The sequence below is a fragment of the Excalfactoria chinensis genome, chromosome 1 (assembly GCF_039878825.1).
Source record: "Excalfactoria chinensis isolate bCotChi1 chromosome 1, bCotChi1.hap2, whole genome shotgun sequence".
NCBI classification, from domain to species: domain Eukaryota; kingdom Metazoa; phylum Chordata; class Aves; order Galliformes; family Phasianidae; genus Excalfactoria; species Excalfactoria chinensis.
The window spans coordinates 182,604,347-182,628,694 of NC_092825.1; the positions used below are offsets into that span (position 1 = coordinate 182,604,347).

A 24,348-nucleotide genomic window follows, 5' to 3' on the forward strand; every position below is an offset into this window, starting at 1 on the left:
CTTCACTATTTTTAATGACTGTGCTCCCTTCTTCCCTTCTTGCAGCCCTGGAAGTTGTGCTTTCAGACCTGGACAAACCAGAATGTGTTGATAGCTTAAAAAAAAACAAAACAAAAAAAAAAGCAAAACGCACACACACAAAAATACAGAGTGAGAATGTTTAAGTCAAATCTACCGTAAATGATTATTCAGTATGAGCCTCTGCATATACAGTGGTTGGCTTGTTCGGTTTTGCAGAGATAAAAGGCCTTTTATCAGCCAGCCCTGCCTGCCCTCCCAAGAAAGAGGAGGGAGAAAGGAAATGGGAGGCTGCTCGGGCCACTGCGGGCCAGGAGTCCAAATGGCAGCTGCAGAGCAATAAAGGATGTGCTGCTGAGCTGGCAAACGTGTGCTGCAGGCAGAGGGGTCTGTGCGTGAGCAGTGAGCTGCATGGGTAGGAATGAATGGCTTGGGTCTTACAGAGATGCATAGGCTTTGTAAGGGATGCAACTCCTCCATGGGTGTGGGAATCACAGAATGGCCCAGGTTGGAAGGGACATCAAGGATCATGAAGCTCCAACCCCCCACCACACACAGGGCCACCAACCTCCACATTGAATACCAGCCCAGGCTGCCCAGGGCCCCATCCGAGCTGGCCTTGAACACCTCCAGGGATGGACGGGGCATCCACAGCCTCTCTGGGCAGCTGTTCCAGCACCTCACCACTCTCTGAATAAAGGTAGGAAACACCATTGGAAAGCACAGAGCGTGAGCCATTCTAGATTTCCACCATATCTTATTTGGAATGCCATGTGTTGCATTGGTGGCTGGGCTGGCAGCGTAAATGCTGTGAAGCAAAACAGCCCAAGTGTTGCTGGCAGTGCTCACGGGAATGTCAGTGTCTGGGTTGTTGCCTACGTGGGATTTGCAACCAAATTGTTGAGCTTTGGGCTGGCAGACAAAGTGTTGCTTAGGTTAGTTATGTATATATGCACACAGAGAGGGATGGGAAGTGATGGAGGGATGGGTAGAGAGGGGTGGACAGGGAAGGAAGGGAGGGATGGGTAGAGATGGCTGGATGGATGGGTACGGATGGATAGGTAGGGGTGAATGGATGGGTAGGGATGGGTGGGTAGGAATGGATGGGGATGGATGGATGGGTGGATGGATGGATGGATGGATGGATGGATGGATGGATGGATGGGGTGGATGAATAGGGATGAGTGAATGGATGGGTAGGGCTGGATAGATGGGTAGGGTTGGATGTGTAGGGATGGATGGAAGGAAGGATGGATGGATGGATGGATAGATGGATGGATGGATGGATGGATAGATGGATGGATGGATGGATGGATGGATGGATGGATGGATGGATGGATGGATGGATGGATGGATGGATGGATGGGGTGGATGAATAGGGATGAGTGAATGGATGGGTAGGGTTGGATGTGTAGGGATGGATGGAAGGAAGGAAGGAAGGAAGGAAGGATGGATGGATGGATGGATGGATGGATGGATGGATGGATGGATGGATGGATGGATGGATGGGGTGGATGAATAGGGATGAGTGAATGGATGGGTAGGGATGGATGGATGGGTAGGGTTGGATGTATAGGGATGGATGGCTGGATGGATGAATGGATGGATGGATGGAGGATGGATGGATGGATGGATGGATGGATGGATGGATGGATGGATGGATGGATGGATGGATGGATTGATGGATGGATGGATGGATGTGTAGGGATGGATGGACGGCTGGATAGTGATTGAGGGCTGGGTAGGGATTGAGGCCTGGATTTGTAGGGATGTGCTTTCAGTACAGCCAAAATGGGAAAGAAGTAGGAGTTATGACATCCATACTATGTAAAGCTCATGTATGCAAGTGGGTTTCCTAGCTGCACGTATGAAATAGTGAAAGCACACGCTGTGGTTTAGTCTCTTGCGACTTCATTGAGAATGAGCTCGGTTGCGAGATCTGAAAGTGTTGCAACTTCACTTTGTGCTTTGGTATCCCTGGGTTTGCACCCTGTTGGTTGAACAGTGTTGGTTTGCATGCTCCACTTTGTCTGTGCTGTAAGGTTTGTATCAGGAGATGGAAAAAAAGTCTCAGCAGGGCTTTTCTTAGCTCTGATTGCGCACAAATGTGACTCAAGGCTTTTTTTTCATGTTTGACCTTCACAAACCACGAAGAGACAACTTTAAAAGAAAAAATAGGGCAGGTCACGTGTTTTTGAGACATGAAATTGGTGAGCTACGAGTCTTCCTGGGTCTGCTTTGGGTCAGGATGCCACTCACGTCTGTTTGCTTTTCGGTTGTCCATCCATTTGGACTAACAGGAAGCTTGCATTTTCCCTGTTGTAGGGTCATCAGATGGTTTGGGTTGGAAGGGACCTTGATGCTCATCTGGGGCCTCCAACACAGGAAGGGCATGGAGCTGTTGGAGAGGGTGCAGAGGAGGCACAAGGATGCTCAGAGGGCTGCAGCACCTCCTCTACAAAGACAGGCTGAGGGAGCTGGGCTTGTTCAGCATGGAGAAGAGAAGGCTGCAGGGTGACCTTAGTGCAGCCTGCCAGGACCTGAAGGGAGCCTACAGACAGGAGGGGAGTCAGCTCTGTGAAAGGGGAGATAACAGCAGGACAAGGGAAATGGTTTGGAGTTGAAGGAGGGCAGATGGAGGTTGGATGTCAGGGGAAGTTGATTACAGAGTGGTGAGGTGCTGGAACAGCTGCCCAGAGAGGCTGTGGATGCCCCGTCCATCCCTGGAGGTGTTGAAGGCCAGCTTGGATGGGGCCCTGGGCAGCCTGGGCTGGTATTCAATGTGGAGGTTGGTGGCCCTGCCTGTGGTGGGGGGTTGGAGCTTCATGATCCTGGAGTTCCCTTCCAACCCAACCATTCTATTATTCTTTGTTCCGATTGGTTTTTTGTTTTTCCCCATACTGTTCACTTGAACTAGAGCATCAGCATGAGTGCCCTCCTGTAGACGTGGCTGGTGATGGAAGAACATTAAGTATGAAAAGAACATTGGCTGATGCTGTTGCTCGTGTTGCCTTTCTTTTGAGCCTGACTTCCATTCTTTCTTATTCAGTGTACTGCAAAAAGAGAATGGCCAATCTCTACCTAAGGATCACCGAGCCCAACCTGGCCCCACACAGCACTCCCAGACCCAGGCCCTATGTCAGAGCAGTATCCCAGCACTCCCTGAGCTCCAGCAGCTCGGGACTGTGCCCACTGCCCCCCCCCCCACCCCCACCCCCACCCCCCCCCATTGTCTTGTGTTATTTGATCTTTAATGTGGGGGTGTTTTTAACTTCTGATACATATTGATGTCTTTCATAATTCTTTTTGCTCTGACCCCAAGATCCTGACCCTGCACAGAGTGGATCCATTTAGCATTTATGTAGGAGATGAGGGCAGTCTTTTTTTCCTTTGATTCCCTCTGTTCACATTTATCTATATTGAATTCCGTCTCCATTTTGTTAGCCCGTGATTGTGACTCATGAAAATCCATTCCACTTGACGTAGAGCTGTTGGAGGGGGCCCAGGGGAAGCCATGATGGTGCCCAACCTCCCCCCAAAATCCCACCCCACACACCTGTATCCTGTTGCCAGTTTGAATGGGTTAGGGCTGGGGTTATGGTTGAGGTTAGGAGTTGGGGTTGGGGTTAGGGTTGAGGTTGGAGTTGGAGTTGGGGTTGGGACTGGGGTTGGGGTTAGGGTTAGGTTTGGGGTTAGGATTGGGGTTGGGGTTAGGGTAGGGGTTTGGGTTAGGGTTGGGGTTAGGGTTGGGGTTGACGCTAGGGTTGGAGTTGGGTCTGGGTTTGGGGTTGGGGTTGGGTTAGGGTTGGTGTTAGAGATGGAGTTGGGGTCAAAGCTGGGGTTGGGGTTAGAGTTGAGGTTGGGATTGGATTTAGGGTTGGGACTGGGACTGGGGTTGGGGTTGAGATTGGGGTTGGGGTTAGTCTTGGGGTTAGAGATGGAGTTGGGGTCAGGTTTAGGGTTGAGGTTGGGGTTAGGGTTGAGGTTGGGATTGGAGTTGGGGTTGGGGTTAGAAGTGAGGTTGGGGTTGGGGTTGGGGTTGGGGTTAGGGTTAGGTTTGGGGTTGGGTTAAGGTTAGGGTAGGGGTTTGGGTTAGGGTTGGGTTTGAGGTTAGGGTTGGAGTTGGGTCTGGGTTTGGGGTTAGGGTTAGGTTTGGGTTTGGGGTTGGTGTTGGGTTAGGGTTGGTGTTAGAGGTGGAGTTGGGGTCAAGGTTAGGGTTGGGGTTAGAGTTGAGGTTGGGATTGGAGTTGGGGTTAGGGTTAGGGTTGGGTTTGGGGTTGGGGTTAGAGTTGGGGTTAGAGGTGGAGTTGGGGTCAGGTTTAGGGTTGAGGTTGGGGTTAGGGTTGTGGTTGGGATTAGAATTGGGGTTGGGGTTAGGGTTGGGGTTGGGTTAAGGTTAGAGTTTGGGTAGGGTTGGGGTTTGGGTTAGGGTTGGGGTTGAGGTTAGTGTTGGAGTTGGGTCTGGGTTTGGGGTTAGGGTTAGGGTTGGGGTTGGGGTTGGGTTAGGGTTGGTGTTAGTGTTAGGGCTGGGGTTGGGGTTAGGGTTGAGGTTGGGGTATTTCCTGTGAGTATCAGGCAGTAAGAAGCAGGTAGGCGAGAAGCTTGAAAGGTGGAAGTGTTGTCAGCAGCCTACTGACTTTTTTTTCAGTTCCTGATACTCTTGCTGTTTTTGGAAAGCCCCAGAGTTTTAGTGAGGCTTAACTTCAAAACTAAGGTATTAAACGGGGCTAAATTTTGAGTCACAGGCTGAGAATAAACCAAACACTCCCCACTTTACAGAAGTTCCACTGAATGGCGATCGTACTTTCTTCCAGTGTCCCTTCCAGCTCGGGATGTTTCAATTGCTTGTTTTTCTCTGAGGCTTCTGCTGCTGGAGCTGCCTTGGCCTGAGCAGCTCAGGGAAGAGCCGTCAGCCCTCCATGCTACCTCCTGCTGTGCTGGAAGGAGGGACTCTGCAGGCTGTTAGCTAGCATGGAGGTTATCAGAAGGGTCAGCAAGCACTTCCCAGTGCTTAACATTGGATTTAAAGCCATGGCTGGAGACTGCTGATCAGATCCTGCTGCCAAGGGAAGGCCATTGGTTTGCCTAATGGTTAACTGAAATAAATGGAATTTGTGCAGTGTTATACGCATGGTATTCCATTGGTTGGGAGCATTTTGTGTCTCAGCCTTTTCTGAGGAACAGGTTGCCCAAGGAGGCTGTGGATGCCCCATCCCTGCAGGCATTCAAGGCCAGGCTGGATGTGGCTCTGGGCAGCCTGGGCTGCTGGTTGATGACCCTGCACACAGCAGGGGGTTGGAGCTGGATGAGCTCCTTCTGACTCCCAGAAACACCCTTTGGTCTCTTTCTCAAAGCAATTAGATTCTAATTTGGAAAGTCATGAAGTTCTCTTTCAGTGACCGCTCTGTTGTATTTCATGTACGTTTGGATTCATTATTTCTTCACTTAATTCTCTCTTTGTTGGCGTTTGCAAAGCACTGCAGAGGTGTGCAGCAGGATCTGAATGCTTTCACAGCCCTGGAGAAGTTAAATGAAGTCACAGCAGAGCTGAGTTTCCCTCATTGTGTTGAGAAGAACAATGTTTATGTCGAGACCGAGGAGTCAACGTGAAAAACATGATAAAGAAAGGTTGGAGTGAAGGGATGAGACCAGACTGCAAATGTGCAGCTCGCCGTGGGCTAAATAAAGGTGGTTCTGAAATCTATTTCCTCTCAGTGCTGAACCCAATATGGGTGCAGTTCACTTTGGTTCTGGTTCTATTCCAGGTCTTTTAGAACCAGGTTGTGTTGGCATTCCCTATGAGGATGTTTTCTTGCTGTGTTTGGTTAAAGCGTGATATGAGGAAGCCAGTCTGTGCTCCCCAGCTCTGTGCATAGCAATCCCTTCCTTTCAGCTCCAGGCATTCGTGTGAAGAGCATTTTCCTTTGCAGGAGCTTTGAATTTTAGGCACACGTTGGCCACGGTGTAAAATACAGCACTGAGTGAGGATGGTTCTATTTCTCGTAGTGATCTATTTCATTTCCCTGCTTTCTCTCAGTTTTAAGGCTGTGTTCAGATCTTTGTGTCTGGGATTAATTTGACTTGGCACACTGCTCTGTCTGTCTCCCAGGAGCAGCTGATTATTGACAATGCATTTCTTTTTCCTCTTCTCCCTATGGCTCGTAGCAAAGAATTCGCTCTACCTGACTGCAGATAATACCCAAAGAGCAGAAGTATTTTAAGAATGAGTGGCAGAGGGACCTGTAATGACAGGAAACAACCTTACTGTGAGTCCCCAGCCGTTGTTTAGCAGGGCATTGCTGGCTCACAGCTGAAATGGAATGGTTTTAAAGTGAGACGGGGAGGTTTAGGATGGATCTTAGGAGGAGGTTTTCATGCAGAGGGTGGTGACGCACTGGAACAGGTTGCCCAAGGAGGCTGTGGATGCCCCATCCCTGCAGGCATTCAAGGCCAGGCTGGATGTGGCTCTGGGCAGCCTGGGCTGCTGGTTGGTGACCCTGCACACAGCAGGGGGTTGGAGCTGGATGAGCACTGTGGGCCTTTGCAACCCAGGCCATTCCATCACACCATGATTCTGCAGTGAAATGACATTGGATGCTGAGTGGTGGCACTGCCTCTACAGCTGTACAGCATTGGTGTGGCTGTATGGAAGGGAATTTGGGCTGGAGAGCTAATGGGAAGAAGACTACATTGGATGTCTGTTAGAGCAGGTGTGCTTTGTTCCCCCTTTAATAAATGGCATTTTAAATCCATTCTGATATTATAAATGCATTTTGTTCCTCTGTGTACGTATTTATTTGTGTACATCCAGAAACAAACAAACAGTAATAATGCATACATTTTACTGAATGAAAGAGCATTGGGCAGCCTGGGCTGCTGGTTGGCGACCCTGCACATAGCAGGGGGTTGGAGCTGGATGAGCACTGTGGGCCTTTGCAATTCAGGCCATTCTGTGTCTATATGATTCTGTTAAAGGACTCAGGGAACTGCACAGGGCAGCATCAGAGGGTGGTCCTGAGCAACTCCCACCCGGAGCTGCAGGCAGTGCTGGCAGCGATGAAGCTGAGAGCAACCAACAAAGTGTCAGGAGCGAAGATGTACGGTAAGCACAGATGGAAGGAGCCAGAGCCAGAAAGGAGACAAAAGGGGGTGCAGGCTGCAATTTTGTCTGCGGTGAAAGAAGAAGTGAATGGCGAATGGCGGAACAGCATAAAAAATGAGATGATGGGAACGGCTGAGCCGGGTCTGTGTCGGCAGGTCAAGGTGAGGAGCGGGAGGTGGGTGAGGAGGGGGAGCTGCTGAGCTGTGAAGGGTCAGAAGTTGGAGGAGGAGAGGGAGAAAGGGAGGAAAAAAAGTGATATCTGAGGTGCACGTTCAGGTGATTGAGTGGATCGTTCTTGTTGGGAATGCAGGTGTAGAAAGGCTGGGGTAGGGGTGGAGTGGAGAGAGGAGGTGGGCTGAGGTGAGATGCATCCCAGGTAAGAGTTCCTAGGTGGGCCATGGGAATGGAAGACAGCAATGCTGAAGGACACGGGATAACTGAGAGCGAGCAAGCATGCAAAGACAAAGAGCTGCAAGGTGTTTGGGAGGTCTGTGGGGTGTAGAGAAACCAGCGGGCGGGTTGATCCTGCAGGAGCTTCCACCAAAAGAAGGGAGAAAAGCAGCGGAGCTGATGGAAGTGCGAAGTGCCTGAGAGCTGGGGAGGAAGGAGGAGGGTGGGACTGTAAGCAAAGGGCAAATAATCACAGCGTAATTACAGCCAGGAGAGCCGTAATGAAGGCAGCGTACGTACGATGAGCACATGTTCAGCCTTCGCTCAGCACTTCTGTCTCTGAACTCTGCTGAATGAGGAACGGCGCCATGTAATATCAGTTATGTAAGGAGGATTTGATTAATCACTTTAAAGCAGGCAGGAACTGCCAAGAAACTGCTTTGAATTAAAGATCAGCATGAAGTCTTTCAGTTGCCGTCATCCTGATGGAGAGGAGGTCGTAGAATCATGGAATCACAGCATGGCCTGGGTTGCAAAGGCCCACAGTGCTCATCCAGCTCCAACCCCCTGCTATGTGCAGGGTCACCAACCAGCAGCCCAGGCTGCCCAGAGCCACATCCAGCCTGGCCTTGAATGCCTGCAGGGATGGGGCATCCACAGCCTCCTTGGGCAACCTGTTCCAGTGAATAGGTTTAGATAAGAACAGCTGGCTTGAACCATGTGGATGCACATAGCAGGAGGTTGGAGCTGGATGAGCACTGTGGGCCTTTGCAGCCCAGGCCATTCTATTCTGCAGTTCCATTCTGTGATTCTCCCAACCCCTGCCATGCTGTGATACCTTTACACCAGTTTAAACTGTGCCTTGAGGTGCTGTGTTTCAGTCAAACACACCCCAGCCCAAACTCATTGAAGCTGAAGCGCGGAGTTCACGGGTTTCGTGTTTGTTTTTCAACTACTCAATGATTGAGAGGCGGAACTGGGGAAAGAAAACAACCCCGTAACAGCACAAGCCCTTCATTAGCATAACTTCCTGATGGAATTTGGGCTCCCAGATGGTTTGCTGGGCTCCTTGCCCACGTTTCCCAGCTCGGTGGGGCCGTTCCCAGTTCGGTGCCGTGTTACAAGCGGAGCGGAGTCCTCATCTTCCATCAGCTTTGTCCCATGGTAGCACACGAAGGAAAGCACAGAATAGCTGTTGGTAAAGAATACATTTCCTGGGCTCTGAACTCTAGGCCTGACCCTGACCAGCCTCACTCCGCTCTGGAAATCCCATTGGAGAGCAGCACGAGCATCAGTGGGGACGCGGTGCTGCGCTGCCATCTCCGTCCTCATTCCCTCCCTTCTTTCTTTCTCTGGGTTTGTTTTCCACATGAGTGGGAAACAATCGCTCCTTCCACTCGGAGCCCTTCTCCCATTCCTGGGAAAATGGCAGGGAATGGCAACATTTGCATAATCGTCTTTGGTGCTATTGTGGGTCGGGCTCCGGGCGGCCGCTGGGCTGCAGAGCGGCCACCTGTCCCGAACAAATGGACTTTGCCTTTGTGTCGCCTTATCTGCTTTTCCACCGTGTTATTTTTGCCTAATGAATAACTCGATTAAAATATGATAAAAGCCATCGTTGGAGCCGTGTTTGCCTTAGGTTTAAATCAGCCTTCAGAGACGGGGGGAGGGAATTTCCTCCCTGGGCATCAGTGTAGCTCTATTTCCAGGCTGCTCGTTTTATCACCGCCTTTGTGAAATCATCCTCATGAATATTAATTGAGGCTGTGGGAATCAGAACCCCAAAACCTCACCACGAATTGCATTCATCCTCTTAGAACTGATCAATTAAGTGTTACCTAATGGTCCGCCTCACCTCCATGGTTGAGTCCGGGGGCAGGAGAGGAAGTGAGGATTGCCCACGCTCCCCTATTCCTGCTTCTGACTTTGTGTGTATGGCTGTGGTGTCTTCATCCTTTGTACCCTGGGACTAAAGGCAGGGGATCAGTTCTCACTTCCCCGAAGCACATTCCTTCGGGTACCTGCTTTGCACAGCTGCGGGGTGGGGTGGCACACAGCAATGCCTCCAGTTATGGCACATCAACCTTTGCACGGAGAGCATCGTGTGGACGAGGCCGAGTTTCGATTGGTGCCGTATTGCAGAGCAAAGCAAACCCTTCAGTCCTTTTATTTTGGCCATAAAGCGCCTGTAAACTAAGCCCTAAGAAGGAGATTACCGTGTTGCTTTTTACTGCTGCCGTACTTTCTCCTCTTCCTGTGGGCTTCTTCAAAAAGCAATGGGCCGAAGTCTGGCCAAGTGTTGGTGAGTGAGCTGTGAGTGGGGAGGGGCTTCACTTGTTGTCCCCTGCCTTTCTTTCTTAGCCTAGCAATGATGCTTTGAGCCCTTACAACACGCTTTTCTTGCTTTAATGATCATTCTTTTACCTCTTCTGAAGCCCCTGTCCATTGCCCTTCCTGCAGTGCTGCTGCTCAGATGCGCATTTACCTGCACACAGGCAGGTGCAGAGCTGGCTGCTCCCACCAACCTCCAGTTCTGCAGCCATTTTGGGACTGTCGCACTTCTCCCTTCTCAGATGAGCTGTTGGCTATAGCAGCAGGCAGCTGAACTGTATGGAGCTGTGCTCTGAGGGCTGCACACACAGCCTGGCTGCTCCAGCCCTCCATCATAGAATCATAGAGTCAGAATGGCCTGGGTTGGAAAGGACCTCAATGCTCATCCAGCTCCAACCCCCTGCTATGGGCAGGGTCACCAAGCAGCAGCCCAGGCTGCCCAGAGCCACATCCAGCCTGGCCTTGAATGCCTGCAGGGATGGGGCATCCACAGCCTCCTTGGGCAACCTGTTCCAGTGCGTCACCACCCTCTGCTTGAAAAGCTTCCTCCTAAGATCCAACCTAAACCTCCCCTGTCTCCCTTTCAAACCATTCCCCCTTGTCCTATCACTGCCCACCCTCACAAACAGCCATATAGCCACTATTTCCATCCATTCTAAGGGAGAACACTGACAGCGCTCAGCTGCACTTTGCTCTACCGAAATACAATGAAATGGAAGTGAAAGGTGCTAAGCAGGAAACAGCAAACGTTGAACATTTGCAAACGAAGAAGAGTCTGTTTCAAAAGCCAAGCTCTGTCACTTCAGCAGTGCCTGTTTGATGTTGCATGGGTGATGACGCCAAGCTGAACTCTGATTCACTTGGCAGATCTTTGGCTTGCTTCGTCCTTGCATAAGAGATTGTACTTTCTAACAAGCTGCTATTCCCCTTAGCGAGTGCTTTAGCAGCGCTGCTACCTGGGCTGGGAGCGTTTGTGGTTGGTTGCTTTTTTGGTAGCTCTTTGTTTTGCTGTTATGCTTCGGTTGAGTCCTTCTGGGTCCCTTCCCTCTCAGGGTGTGCTCTGAGTAAGACAGAGTAAGACCCTGAGCTGTATATTGGTGCTTCTGCAGGCAAGGTTAGGAAATGAAGGCGTCTCCTCAAACAATTCATTTATGACCTGCGGGATATTGGAAGGCAGCTGTCCTAGATAAGAGCTGCTGGAACTCCTTAGGTCGTTTCATCGTTAAATGCTATTGTAAGTGACTCACAGGTTGCAGGTTCCTGGCAGTGCCATTTCACCTCTGATCTCAGCTGAAGGAAACATCTGAAAAACAAACAGTGCAGAAATTTGAGCCAAGTAATTGGCAGCATTGCTCTGACTGATGCATAACAAGGTGTCAAATGTGGAGACCTGGAAAGGAACCATAGAATCACAGCATGGCCTGGGTTGCAAAGGCCCACAGTGCTCATCCAGCTCCAACCCCCTGCTATGTGCAGGGTCACCAAGCAGCAGCCCAGGCTGCCCAGAGCCACATCCAGCCTGGCCTTGAATGCCTGCAGGCCCCTGTCTCACTTTAAAACCATTCCCCCTTATCCTGATGCTATTCAGTTTTGTTGGGATTGTCCTCCAGCATCTCTTCTCTGTGCAGACATTTGCAGAAAGATGAGAGTTTTTTCCTTGGAAATGGGCTGTGAATCCATCATGTTGGCTCGTCCTGTCTATGATCTGAGCTCACCAGCAGCCAGAGGCTGGAAACATTCATTGGTCCTCAGCCACATTTCTCCTGAAGTTCTATTTCTCAAGCTTTTCACTTTCTTCTGCATTTCTCTGCATGACTCACGGTGATACTTCAGCCCAAAACACTTCAGTGGAAGTCCCCTTCCCTGGGATGCATTTGCTCTTCCCTTGGTCCCTCACAGGGGTCGGTTGTCACAGTCCCAACAAGAGGCAGAAGATGGAGAAAAGGAACTTCAGGGTCCGCTCATGTCCAACGCTGAACATAGAATGATGGAATGACAGGATGCTTTGAGTTGGAAGGGACCTTGCAGCTCAGCCAGTCCCAAGCCCTGCTGTAGGCAGGAACACCTCCCATAGCCCAGGCTGTTCACAGCCCCATCCAGCCTGGCATTGAGTGCTTCCAGGCAGGGGGCATCCACAGCCTCACTGGGCAACCTGTGCCAGCATCTCACCACCTTCACATTAAGAATTTCCTCCTAATCTCTACTCTAAATCGACCCTCTTCCAGTTTGAAGCCATTTCCCCTTGTCCTGTCACTTCATACCCTTATAAAAAGCCCCTCTCCAGCTTTCCTGTAGACCCTTTCATATACTGGAAGGCCTCTCCCTATAAAGTCCCACACGAGCCTTCTCTTTCCCAGGCTGAAGACCCCCAGCTCTCAGCCTGTCCCCATAGGGGAGGTGCTGCAGCCCTCTGATCATCCTCATGGCCCCCCTCAGGGCCAACAGCTCCACGTCCTTCTTGTGTCAAGGGCTCTAGAACTGGACTCAGTGCTCCAGGTTGGGTCTTACGAGGGCAGAGTAGAGGTACAACATTGGGCTGGGTGCACGAAGCTCCTGCTTGGGTGCCTAGGAGGGAGCAGGCAGCGTTTTGAAGCCCATGTGTTCGGATGGCAGGGGGTGTTTGTCAGGTGTTCAAGCAGGAGGTTGTGCAGAGCAAAGCAATCCAGCTAACTTCAAAGCTAAATCCAGCTGCCTTCAAAGTCGTGTTCAGTAACACCTCTTTGTGCTTTCACTTTCTGTCTGTAAAAACAAAAGTGAGGAGAGACGTGTACCATCCCGTCACCCCCCCACAGCCCATATAAGGTTTGTGCATAGAGGGATTGGGATGGAGGAAGGATGTAGCACCTTTCTAAATCCTATTTTGTGCCCTCTTCCTTCACAGCTATTGCGGAGCCCCGAGCTGATGTTGAGTGATAATGTGCCATGGGTGGCTGTGAGCACTGGTGCTGGGGGCACTTCCCTGCTGTCATAACATGCTTCTCTCAAACACTGCTGGGGAAGGCAGCTGGGGGAAGAAGCAGCTCTTTCTCTGTTGATGGTTACTGTAGTTTTGGACTGGTTGTTCAGTCTCTATTGCAAGGTAAACCCCGACAGGGCAGGATGTAAAGGCTTCATATTGCACCAGGGGAGGGTCAGGTTGGGTAACAGGGTAGATTTCTTCTCCAAAGAGTGGTGATATGGTGACACAGCTGCCAAGGGAGTGAGGGGGTCACCATCCATGGGGGTGTTCAGAACCATGGGGATGTGACACTGAGGGACGTGGGCAGTGGGCATGGGGATCTTGGAGGGCTATTGAAGAGTATTGAAGAGACGGGTTAGGATGTAGCAGGAAGGGATGGGGTTTGGTGGTGGTCAGGGTGATGGTTGGGCTGGGTGGTCATGAAGGTCTTTTCTAACTGGAGCTGCTCTCCTATGAGGAAAGGTTGAGGGAACTGGGCTGGTTTAGCTTGGAGAAGAGAAGGCTGAAAGGAGACCTCATTGTGGGCATCCAGTACTTGAAGGGAGTGAATAAACAGGAGGGGGAACGGCTGTTTTTGAGGGTGGGCAGTGATAGGACAAGGGGGAATGGCTTTAAAGGGAGACAGGGGAGGTTTAGGTTGGATCTGAGGAGGAAGTTTTTCATGCAGAGGGTGGTGACGCACTGAACAGGTTGCCCAAGGAGGCTGTGGATGCCCCATCCCTGCAGGCATTCAAGGCCAGGCTGGATGTGGCTCTGGGCAGCCTGGGCTGCTGGTTGGTGACCCTGCACACAGCAGGGGGTTGGAGCTGGATGAGCACTGTGGGCCTTTGCAACCCAGGCCATTCTATCATTCTGTGATTCTCTGTGGTGCATTAAAAATAACCTGGAATGGCTTTGGATGGATGGCAGCATATTTCTAGTGTGGCAATATGGAGCGTATCATTATGCAAGCAGAAATAACTCAGGCAGATGAGTGCTTCAGCTAAACTCGCTCTTTTTGACTGGTTTTGTTCTAATTTGCAGCTTGCTCCGAGTTGCCAGCATCTGTTGTGTGGTTGTGGGCACGGCGCCTCGTGGTGAAGGTGACAGTTGTTGTGATTTACTGAAATCCTGGATTTGAAGAGACTCCTTTGTTAGGCACCATAAACTCACGGTCAGGAAAACCGAGTCAAAACTTCTCCCAGCTCCTTTTACCTACAACTGGCAACGAAACCTTCATGTTTCCTGCTCCTTTGCAGGCAGCTTTTGTCTGGTATTGAAAGTGGAGCTTGGAAAGGGAGTACGAGTGAAAGGCTGAGATGCCTTGGTGACACATTGTGTCTTCTCTTGGCCAGGAGGTGCGTAAAGGTAGTACTCAAACAGGTGGGAGAAGCCAGATGAGTGGAGATGCAGCTTGGCATCAGCTCGGCAGCCTTCCAGCAGCTTCCCAGGGAGGTTTCCACCTGGTGCTGCAGCACCATGAAACCCATTTTATCCATCACTGAGCCCGATTAAAGGTGTTACGGATGAGCAGTCGCAGCACAGCTGGACCCTCTGGGATGGACCACAGGGAACCACAGAACGATAGAGTCACAGAATGGCCTGGGTTGCAAAGGCCCACAGTGCTCACCCAGCTCCAACCCCCTGCTGTGTGCAGGTCACCAACCAGCAGCCCAGGCTGCCCAGAGCCACATCCAGCCTGGCCTTGAATGCCTGCAGGGATGGGGCATCCACAGCCTCCTTGGGCAACCTGTTCCAGTGCGTCACCACCCTCTGTGTGAAGAACTCCCTCCTAAGATCCAACCTAAACCTCCCCTGTCTCACTTTAAAGCCATTCCCCCTTGTCCTATCACTGCCCACCCTCACAAACAGCCGTTCCCCCTCCTGTATATTCACTCCCTTCAAGTACTGGATGCCCACAATGAGGTCTCCTTTCAGCCTTCTCTTCTCCAAGCTAAACCAGCCCAGTTCCCTCAACCTTTCCTCATAACAGAGCAGCTCCAGCTCTCTGAGCATCTTAGTGGCCTCCTCTGGACCTGCTCCATGAGCTCTGCATCTTTCTTGTACTGGGGATCCCAGGCCTGGACACAGTACTCAAGAGGTCCATGTGCTGCCTATCTGTGGTTCATGTTCATAAACAATTCTTTAGTTGCAGCCCTGGGTAAGCTCAGGGCAATGTAGGTGTCCATCAGTGCTTTGTCCTCGCTCCCTAATGCAGATGGGAGCAAGTCAAGTCCTGTGCGCAATCCCTGCACTGAGCCTGTTCTGAACAGAGCTTGCTCTCATGAAATCACTCAAGGTTTTCTTGAATCTAGCTCTGGTAAATAAAGTGCAGCTTGAAACAACTGCAGGGAGCAGCCAGTGTCTCACTTGGGATTCAGCACTGAGACTGAATCACACGCGGGTGCGCAGGAGCTGAGCCCTGCACACGCTGCACGCCTTCCTCCATCCCACACGTTGCCTCAGCCCTGTCCAAATGTTTGGAAGGGATTGTCAGCCCTGCAAAATACGCTTCGAGTCACTGTGCAGGCGTGGGGAAACACGGCTGGCTGATGGATGATGCCGTCTGAGGCCGCTGGCAATGAGCTCTTGCTGTTTGGGTGAGTCAGCACTGCTGAGCTTCATCAGCTCATTGCAGCCTTCCTAATGTGGGAAAAGTATTCGGGAGCATCAAGGAAGGTGCCGTAACGTGAACATCTGCGGTGCCTTCTTTTGGCACAGCTGGTTGTTTGCATTCTTCTAGCACAAGTGTTCTTCGGAACGTGGGATTCTCGTTTAGCTTCGTAGTTTCTCTTTGCAGAGGACTCGCTGTATGCGGTGCTTAATCGTTGTGCTCAGCCCCTTATTTGCCTGCAGCTCAAGATGTCATTAAACCACTGTTAGACAAACTGCAGGTTTTCCAGTGTGAGAGAAAGCCTGACTGTGACCCTGGGCTTCATTTGGGAAGAGCCAGCAGAACTGAAGAGAGATAGAATGGCCTGGGCTGCAAAGGCCCACAGTGCTCACCCAGCTCCAACCCCCTGCTGTGTGCAGGGTCACCAACCACCAGAGCAGGCTGCCCAGAGCCACATCCAGCCTTAGGTTAGGGGTGAGGAAGTGCTGCTTCACCGTGAGGCCCTGCCGTTGCAGCCCCAGCTCCGTCCCTGCTGTCTGACAGCTCACAGGGCAGCCCCGAACTTCGCTCCCATAAGCAGCAGAACTGCAGCCTCCGGGGTCTTTGGGGGTGTGTGTGCACATGGAGACCCCATCGTGCTCATTAGTGCAGCGCAGTCATGGAATCGTGGTCACTTCACCTGAGCCAGGCCAAGCACAACGTGAGGAAAGCACTGAGCTTTTAAAGAGGAGACAACGATTTTGCTTCATGGTTGAGCATCTGAGATCATTTCTGCACGCATTGTGGCCCCAGGGGTGCACTGGCCACCACTTGCTGGCACTCGGCTCCTCCTCTTTCCCTTCTACATACATTTTACCTTCCATGTACCCCCTATCCTAGCAGAAGTACTGGGCATGTTCTGCTCTCCTGGCTGATGTTCCCGGTGCTGAACCTGGCAGAAGACAGTTGGCAGAGACCATCCTGTTGGCTTTAAATGGGCTTGCAGACCCCTTGTTGGCAGAGCATTTCTAATACCTGTCTTTGGATCACTTTGGTTTTCACATTGCAAATAGTGGGATTCACAATGGGTAGACCAGGGAAATCATAGAATGATAGAATGGCCTGGGTTGCAAAGGCCCACAGTGCTCATCCAGCTCCAACCCCCTGCTGTGTGCAGCGTCACCAACCAGCAGCCCAGGCTGCCCAGAGCCACATCCAGCCTGGCCTTGAATGCCTGCAGGGATGGGGCATCCACAGCCTCCTTGGGCAACCTGTTCAGTGCGTCACCACCCTCTGGGTGTAAAACTCCCTCCTAAGATGCAGTATATACCTAACAGCAGGTTATCTCTTAGCAACAAGTCCGTCCAGTGACCAACAGATACTCAACACTTCTAAGCAATGTGGTCCCCTACTGTTGGAAAAGCTGCATTAAATTTGTCCTGCACGGTGCTGTGTGTTACATCAGATAGTCTGCCCCGCTCTTTGCAATTCTAAAGGAGCTCTTAGGGGCCCGGTTGTCATCAGCACCTCTTAATTTTTGCTAATAAACATAATGGGACTGCACTGAAAGTCATTGTTAATGCGTCTTTTTAAAAGCCTCTTACTTCTCTCAATTATCTTTTAATTTGGGATGTCTTTCTCTTTGCTGTCACCGCTCACTGTCTATCATCTGGTGGTATTAAAGCTGATATTCCCTGAGTTCTTCCTTTCCTTTTCCTCCCCCAACCCCCACCACCTCCAGCTTCATGAGTAGACACCAACAAATGCCCCTCGATGCCCATGGTGGGGCACAGCCATAGGAGCTGCCACAGTGCCAAGATGAGAGTTCCAATGGCAGTTCCTTGAAGCAGGACGTCACATCAGCTGCTGGTGCTGTGGGTGGTGGGTCCACAAAGTCCTCCTTCCCTTCTGTTCAACTGTTGGATGTGCAGAGAGTTGGTCTGTAATGGGGACATATTATGGTCAGCGATTGTGATGGGAAGGGAGGGAAGGAAGCTGCTCAGAGAAAGGATGTTCTTAGGTGGGTTAGAGTTGGGCTTGTGGGATAACCACTCTATTTCCACCCTTACACATTTGCTCTTCCTGAACCCTCCAAAGTGGATGAGTCAGGAGTCACCACTGTGTTTGTGAACAGAGTCCCATCCAGCTGGTTATGAGTGGTGGGGGTGGGTACTGCGGCCTGTGCTCTTTGGTGTGTTTATTGATGATCTTATGAGGGCACCGAGTGCACCCTCAATATGTTTGCCAATGACACCAGGTTGGGGGGCAGCGTTGATCTGCCTGAGATGAGGGAGGACCTATAGAGGGATCTGGACAGGCTGATTGCCGAGCTGAGGTCAGTGGGATGGAGTTCAGCAAGACCCAGTTCTGGATCCTACACTTTGGCTACAACAACCCCAGGCTGTGCTATAGCCGTGGGGCAGTGGCTGGAAAGGATGTGGGGCTGACCACGAGCCCCCAGTATGTCCAGGTGGCCACAAGTCCAATGGCATCCTGGCTGTGTGTGCCCTTGGGGTGGAACTGGGCAGCTCTTCAGCCAGGCCAGAGGCCACACAGCATCCCAGCAACAGCCCCACAGTGGCACTTTGTGTCTGCGGCAGGGAGACAAGAAGCTCCATTGAGGGAGGAACAAGGAGGATCTTATCCTCAAAAAGTCACAGTCAGCATCAAGTTTAAGAAAGCAAATGGACTCAGTCTCATTAAAAGCCACACGTCTGCCTACAGCAGCTCTGTGCGAAATGTAAACATTTGGTTTAGCAGCTCTCATGAAGGATTCCCAAGTGATGCAGCATCTCTCAGGCATGGCTGCAGCCCTCTGCTCTGTTCCATTGACGGCTGGGAGGCGCTCCTTGGGGTTGGAAAGCCTGTAGTCAAGCTTGCATAATCATAGCAGTTCTGTGCTGACAGCGTCGGTAGTTTGGGTTCCTGTGGCCAAAAAGAGTTTTATAGATCCACATGGTGAATTTGGGGCCATTAATTGTAACACAGCTTGTCCTCAGCTGCCAGCAGATGTTCCCATAGAATCGTAGAGTCGCCAAGATGGGAAGAGACCAACTGCCAGCAGCTTTCCACGTGGAGGAATGAATGAATGAATGAACGAATGCCCGTACTGTTTTGAAGTGCTTCAGAGGGTTTTCTCTAAGGAGAACTGAAGGGCTGTCAGAGCGGATGGAGATTGGCTGAGCTTTGCTGTGGGCAGCACTGGAGGAACCGGGCAGGGCAGTGGGAAAGCCGTGGCCACAAACTCACATGGAGCAACAATGTTCCTTCACTGTACACAATGCCCCTGTACTCAGCATTGGTGAGGCCTCACCTCGAGTACTGTGTCCAGTTTTGGGCACCTCAGCACAGGAAGGACATGGAGGTACTGGAGCAGGTCCAGAGAAGGGCAACGAGGCTCGTGAAGGGCTTGGAGAATCAGCCCTACGAGGAGAGACTAAGGAAGCTGGGGCTGTTTAGTCTGAGGAAGAGGAGGCTGAGGGGAGACCTTATTGCCGTCTGCCAGTACCTGAAAGGTTCTTACAGTGAGAGTGGGGCAGGTCTCTTCTCACTAGTGACAAGTGACAGGACGAGGGGAAATGGCCTCAAGTTGCGCCAGGGCAAGTTCAGGTTGGATATTAGGAAGAACTTCTTTACAGAAAGGGTGGTTAGGTACTGGAATGGGATACACATGGTTAGGGACTGGAATGGGATACACATGGTTAGGGACTGGAATGGGATACACATGGTTAGGGACTGGAATGGGATACACATGGTTAGGGACTGGAATGGGATACACATGGTTAGGGACTGGAATGGGATACACATGGTTAGGGACTGGAATGGGATACACATGGTTAGGGACTGGAATGGGATACACATGGTTAGGGACTGGAATGGGATACACATGGTTAGGGACTGGAATGGGATACACAGGGAGGGGGTTGAATCGCCATCCCTGGATGTGTTTAAGAGCCGTTTGGATGTGGTGCTCAGGGATATGATTTAGCAGAGGGTTGTTGTTGTGGTGTTGTTTCGTGGTTGTTTTTTAAGAGATCGGCTACTGGTTGGGCTGCGGTTGGACTTGATGATCTTCAAGGTCTTTTCCAACCTGAGTAATTCTATGATTCTATGATTCACACTTGTGCTGACTCAAGATACTGCGAATGAGCCATTCAGCATCAGATTCCTGTGCTAAGTCTTGTTTTTGTGTCTGCCCAAAAGGAGGGACCTGAAATGGGGATTTTATTGGAGCATCTTCATCTGGTTGTTGTTGGAGGTGCCCATGGCCTCTGGTCCCAATGCTCTGTGCAAGCAGCTTCTGCCCTGTGCAGCAGCCATCCCTGCCTGTGTTACGGCTCAATTTTCTGCTCTCCAAAGGTATTGATTTTTTGAGGTTTGCAAAGTGCAGTGCAGAGACTGAGCAGTAAAATGAGCATTAATAATTAAAACTGAACCGCTTTTCCCAATCTCTCCTTTGCTGCGCTCTTCCAAGCCAGGTCTCCATCCTGCGAGCAGCAGCTTCATGAATTCCCTGCGGAACGACCTGAAGCTTCCCATCTCCGTGTAGGGACAAACAGGCAGCCTCATCTCATTGCTCCTGAGAGCTAAAGGAGTGCGTGGATTGTGGTGTCTCTGGCACATTGGGGCATTTTCCTTGCTGTGCTCCCGGCTCTGAGTTGGCCATTGCTGCTCGGAAGTGCTGTCCATGGTATTGGCTGTGCAGGGGATGTTCACACACAGAGCATTTCCAGGGCTGAAGCGTGCAGTGAGGTCATAGCAAAGGGACCTTCATTAATGCATCTCAGCAGGAGCTTAAACATATGAAAAAGAAGAGAGCTGATCCCACGTGATATTAGTTTGTTAAAACTAAACACGAATTGCTTCTTTACAGTTCAGGTTTTACCCATTGGTTATCGCTGATAAAAGAGCAAAAAATGGTTTCTTAGGCACTTCTTAGCTGAGTATGTTTCTCCTTCTTTCTACAGAGCATTCAGAAGCTGGCTAGCCAGTACTTGAAGAAGGACTGGCTCGGAATGAAAGCTGATGAACGACCTGATTATAGGTAATTTAACAGTTGGATTTCTCCAAACAGCCGTCTTTATCTTCTCAATTTGGGTCATTATTTTTCCCCGACAATGAAACGCCTCTCTTCTGTCCTTTAAATGATTTAGTTGCGTTGCTGTTGAAAAGAAAGCTTTGTTTTCTTCTGAAGTTTTGAAACAGCCTTGAATAACTGTTTGTCATGTGGATAATTTGGGGAGATTGGAAAAACAAATGGCACAACCAGATAACAGCCGTAATTGTGCGTATTAAGTTTGGGGAAGCTGGTGAAGGAACAGATGTGTATTTTATGAAATAGCTTTAAGGTTCAATAGTAAACATAGGGGTTCCTCCTTAGGAAGAGGCAAAGGCACCAATGTATGCGCGGGAGTGAGTTGTATAGCAAGGAGGCCAGAAGTGTCCTCACCTAACTCAGGTTCACTGCGAGGAGGCAAAGCTCTTCCTTCTTGTGACGTTTAGTGAAGCATCCCTGCAAAAAGTGCAGGTGTTTGCTAGGTCAGCACAAAGAACTGTGCTTTAGCTTCTTTTTAAAAGCACTCCTTTGTCAAATGCGTGCCACTGTTACGCAGAGCAGCGCACTGTCAGCATGACGCCTGACCTCCCTGTCCTCTTCCAACCACTGCTTCTGTTTCCTTCCTGCAGGAGCATGTACTCCGTTTGGAAATCACTCCTGGAAGGCACGATGCAGGTGGCTCAATCCCGACTCAATATCTGCGAGAACTATAAGAACTTGATTTCAGAACCAGCCAGGACTGTAAGGTGCTTCAAGGAACAGCAGCTGAAAAAGGTAGGTGTCCTTTCTTGGGGCTGTTTATTTAGGAAATCAGAAGGAATGAGTTGTGCTCACCTCGAGATGCACAGCGCACGTCGATCCACCTCATCCTGCAAGAGCATTGCAAGTCACTATTCCAGAAGTTGCTCTGATGGATCTCTTAATTCATCAAAATGAATTGTCCTAATTGAAGGACAAAAGTAAACTTGACTTGCATTAAAGAAATACTATCTGCTTCTTAGAGAGATCTTTTATCTCTATCACGCTCCTTAACACAGAAAGTATTTGAGATAGGGTTGTCCCTCAGTACAACATCTAAATGTTTCTTGAACACCTTCAGGGATGGTGACCCCACCACCTCCCCGGGCAACCCATTGCAGTCCCTGACCACTCTCTGGGAGAAGAAATGTTTCCTAATGTCCAACTTGAATCTTCCACACAGTCTTCCAGCCACTCTGCCCCATGCCTGTAGCACTGCCTGGGCTTGTCGTGGCCAAAGCACAGAACCCACCATTGGTTCTTGTTGAACTCCATCCCATTGGCCTCAGCAGTCATCAGCCTGTCCATACTCCTCTGTAGGGCCTTCCCACCCCCATGCAGATCAGCACTTCCCCCCATCACGGCGCCATCTGCAAACATACTGATGGTGCACTCAGTGCCCTCCTCAGATCATCAGTTGGATCATACCACAAGTATATTGTCCTGTACTCCTGGAAGTCTATGTAATGTTTGCTTTCTGGAGGAAAAATCACTTTTATTAATGTTACTTTATTGGGTTGGGGAATGTTATGGTTCTCTGAAGCTTTCCAGGCAGCACCATCTACAATCTGTACTATCTTGATCTAGTAAATCATTTTCACTTTCCTTCTGCAAACGCTGGTTGTTCAGAGAGTTTATGGGTCGGTAGTAGAAATGGAGGCTTTAAATTCCCCTTTAAATGTATAGAAGTGAAACAGCTTCCCTTTTTCTTGCATTTTTTGAACTATTGGACGGATTGTTGCCATTATCAGGGCAGGACTTTTGATGCAAAGGTTGTGATAGCACCGTGCCTTTCCTGCAGTGTGGAATAGCCATCCACCTGCTGCTGTTCATTTTCCTTCACAACCAATGCGTTGTTTCATACGCAGCAATCCGTCACGCATTCCTGTGGGTTTCCAGAAAGATACGTTATGTATTATGCTAAATCCTGATAAAACCTAATAGAAGTTTAAATGTGGAGTCAGTGCGATCACTATGGAATGGCCAACAGCAGCATGGGTGCTGCTCAAAGAGGAGCCTCCTTCCGCTGTTGCAGTGGGTTGAGCTACTTGATGTGTTGTCAACTTAGGGCTACTACTGGAGCAGCTCTCCTATGGAGAAAGGATGAGGGAACTGGGCTGGTTGAGCTTGGAGAAGAGAAGGCTCCAGGGATATCCAGCACTTAAAGGGAGCGAATAAACAGGAGGGAGAACGGCTGTTTGTGAGGGTGGGCAGTGATAGGACAAGGGGGAATGGTTTTAAAGTGAGACAGGGGAGGTTAAGTTGGATCTTAGGAGGAAGTTTTTCATGCAGAGGGTGGTGACGCACTGGAACAGGTTGCCCAAGGAGGCTGTGGATGCCCCATCCCTGCAGGCATTCAAGGCCAGGCTGGATGTGGCTCTGGGCAGCCTGGGCTGCTGGTTGGTGACCCTGCACATAACAGGGGGTAGCCAGTGAGAATATGAGCAGAGTTGTGCAGGGAGAAGGTCGACAATTTCTGTCAGAAGAATGAGTTTATTACAGGTGACTGGGGGGAGAATTGGGGCAGTAGGTGAATGAGAACACCCAGCATCAGGGTGGGCACATCCTGGGCCCTGGGTGTCCCTGCCCATGGAGGGGTCAGGGCTGGGGGCTGTGTTGTAGAGGTGGGAGCTTGGGGCTGTGCTTGGAAGGGCGGCTGTGTCCTCACACTTGAGGCCATGTCCCTAAAATGGCAGCCCGTGTTGTCAACAAGAATGCTGTGTGTACTCGAGCTGCGTTGGGTTAGAGATGATCTTTGCTCATCTATTTCAACACTGACAATTCCCTTCTGGTGGGAGGTCATACCTCCTTTCCCACCCGTGTCTGAGATAGATAAAGGGTTTGGAGAACTGCTAATAAATTCAGTCTTTTTCTGCTATTTGACTTCTCTTTTCTGGTACTGTCTGGTTGTGTTGTGTTCATGGAAAGGGGTGGGATTATTTTTTACCTCTTCAGTGGCCCAAAGGTTTTCTTTTAGTATGACACTGATTTCTGATAGAACCCAATCAAAGCTCGAGAATGTCATCAAATCCTTCTTGGTTCTATTGTGCTGTTGTCTTCTCCACATTGAGTTTTGTGTTTCATTATAGATAATAGAGAAGGAAAGAGGGAGCGTTTCTCGTCTCACCTCTGGCGAATTGCCTCTGGATTTTTCCCCATTGTATTCCAGTCATCTCAACCAATTATCTCATCAAAAGCTTTCAGAACTTTTATGTTTAATGTGTGAGTTCTCGTTGAATTTGAGCAGTTAAACAGCAGTTGAAGCAAAGGAAGATGATTTTATGTTCAGATTGGCTTGAAAAGAAAGGCACGGATAATGGACCAGGATTGACTTGGAGACCGCCTAGTGCAGTATGCGGTGTAATGAGGAGCAGTAAAATGGTGACAGTGGTATTTGCATGCAAGCAATGCTCATGTTTTGTTTCCTGAACGTTTCTTTCAGTACGTGGACCAGCTGACACGGATCCAAGCGGAGTTACAAGAGACAGTAAAAGATTTAGCCAAAGGCAAGAAGAAATATTTTGAGACTGAACAGATGGCTCAAGCAGTGCGGGAGAAAGCTGATATCGAGGCCAAGTATGTTTTTATAATAGCATATGTATAAATAATTGCATGCGTGTAAACCAGATTTATCTCTGTGTTCGTTTTTACACCCGATATTCGTTTAGAAGAAAGATAATTGCTTTCAATAGGCTTCTTCCCGTTCATTTTCTTACCTCTTTTTGGAGGTGGAGTGAGGATGGGCTCCGTCTTCCGCCGTTGAAGACAAAAGTTGAGGCTTTGTAATTGTGCTCCTTCATGCACAACTACACAGGAGGTCGATTCCTCTTGTTTCATGTAAGCAGGTCGAGCAGGGGAGGCAGGTGACAATCATGGCTGTGCAAGGACCTGCAGCTTAAACA

The 24,348-nt window shown here is 50.1% G+C and overlaps 1 protein-coding gene across 2 annotated transcripts in view; it reads left to right on the top strand.

Moving 5' to 3' along the window:
- FCHSD2 (FCH and double SH3 domains 2) overlaps positions 1–24,348 on the top strand; it is a 99,214-nt gene that overhangs the window by 33,106 nt on the left and 41,760 nt on the right. For both annotated transcript variants that reach the window (XM_072327037.1, XM_072327036.1), the window contains exons 4-6: positions 20,340–20,416; positions 21,058–21,202; positions 23,889–24,022. In XM_072327037.1, coding sequence (XP_072183138.1) covers positions 20,340–20,416; positions 21,058–21,202; positions 23,889–24,022 — 356 coding nt within the window. The remainder of the gene's footprint in view (positions 1–20,339; positions 20,417–21,057; positions 21,203–23,888; positions 24,023–24,348) is intronic.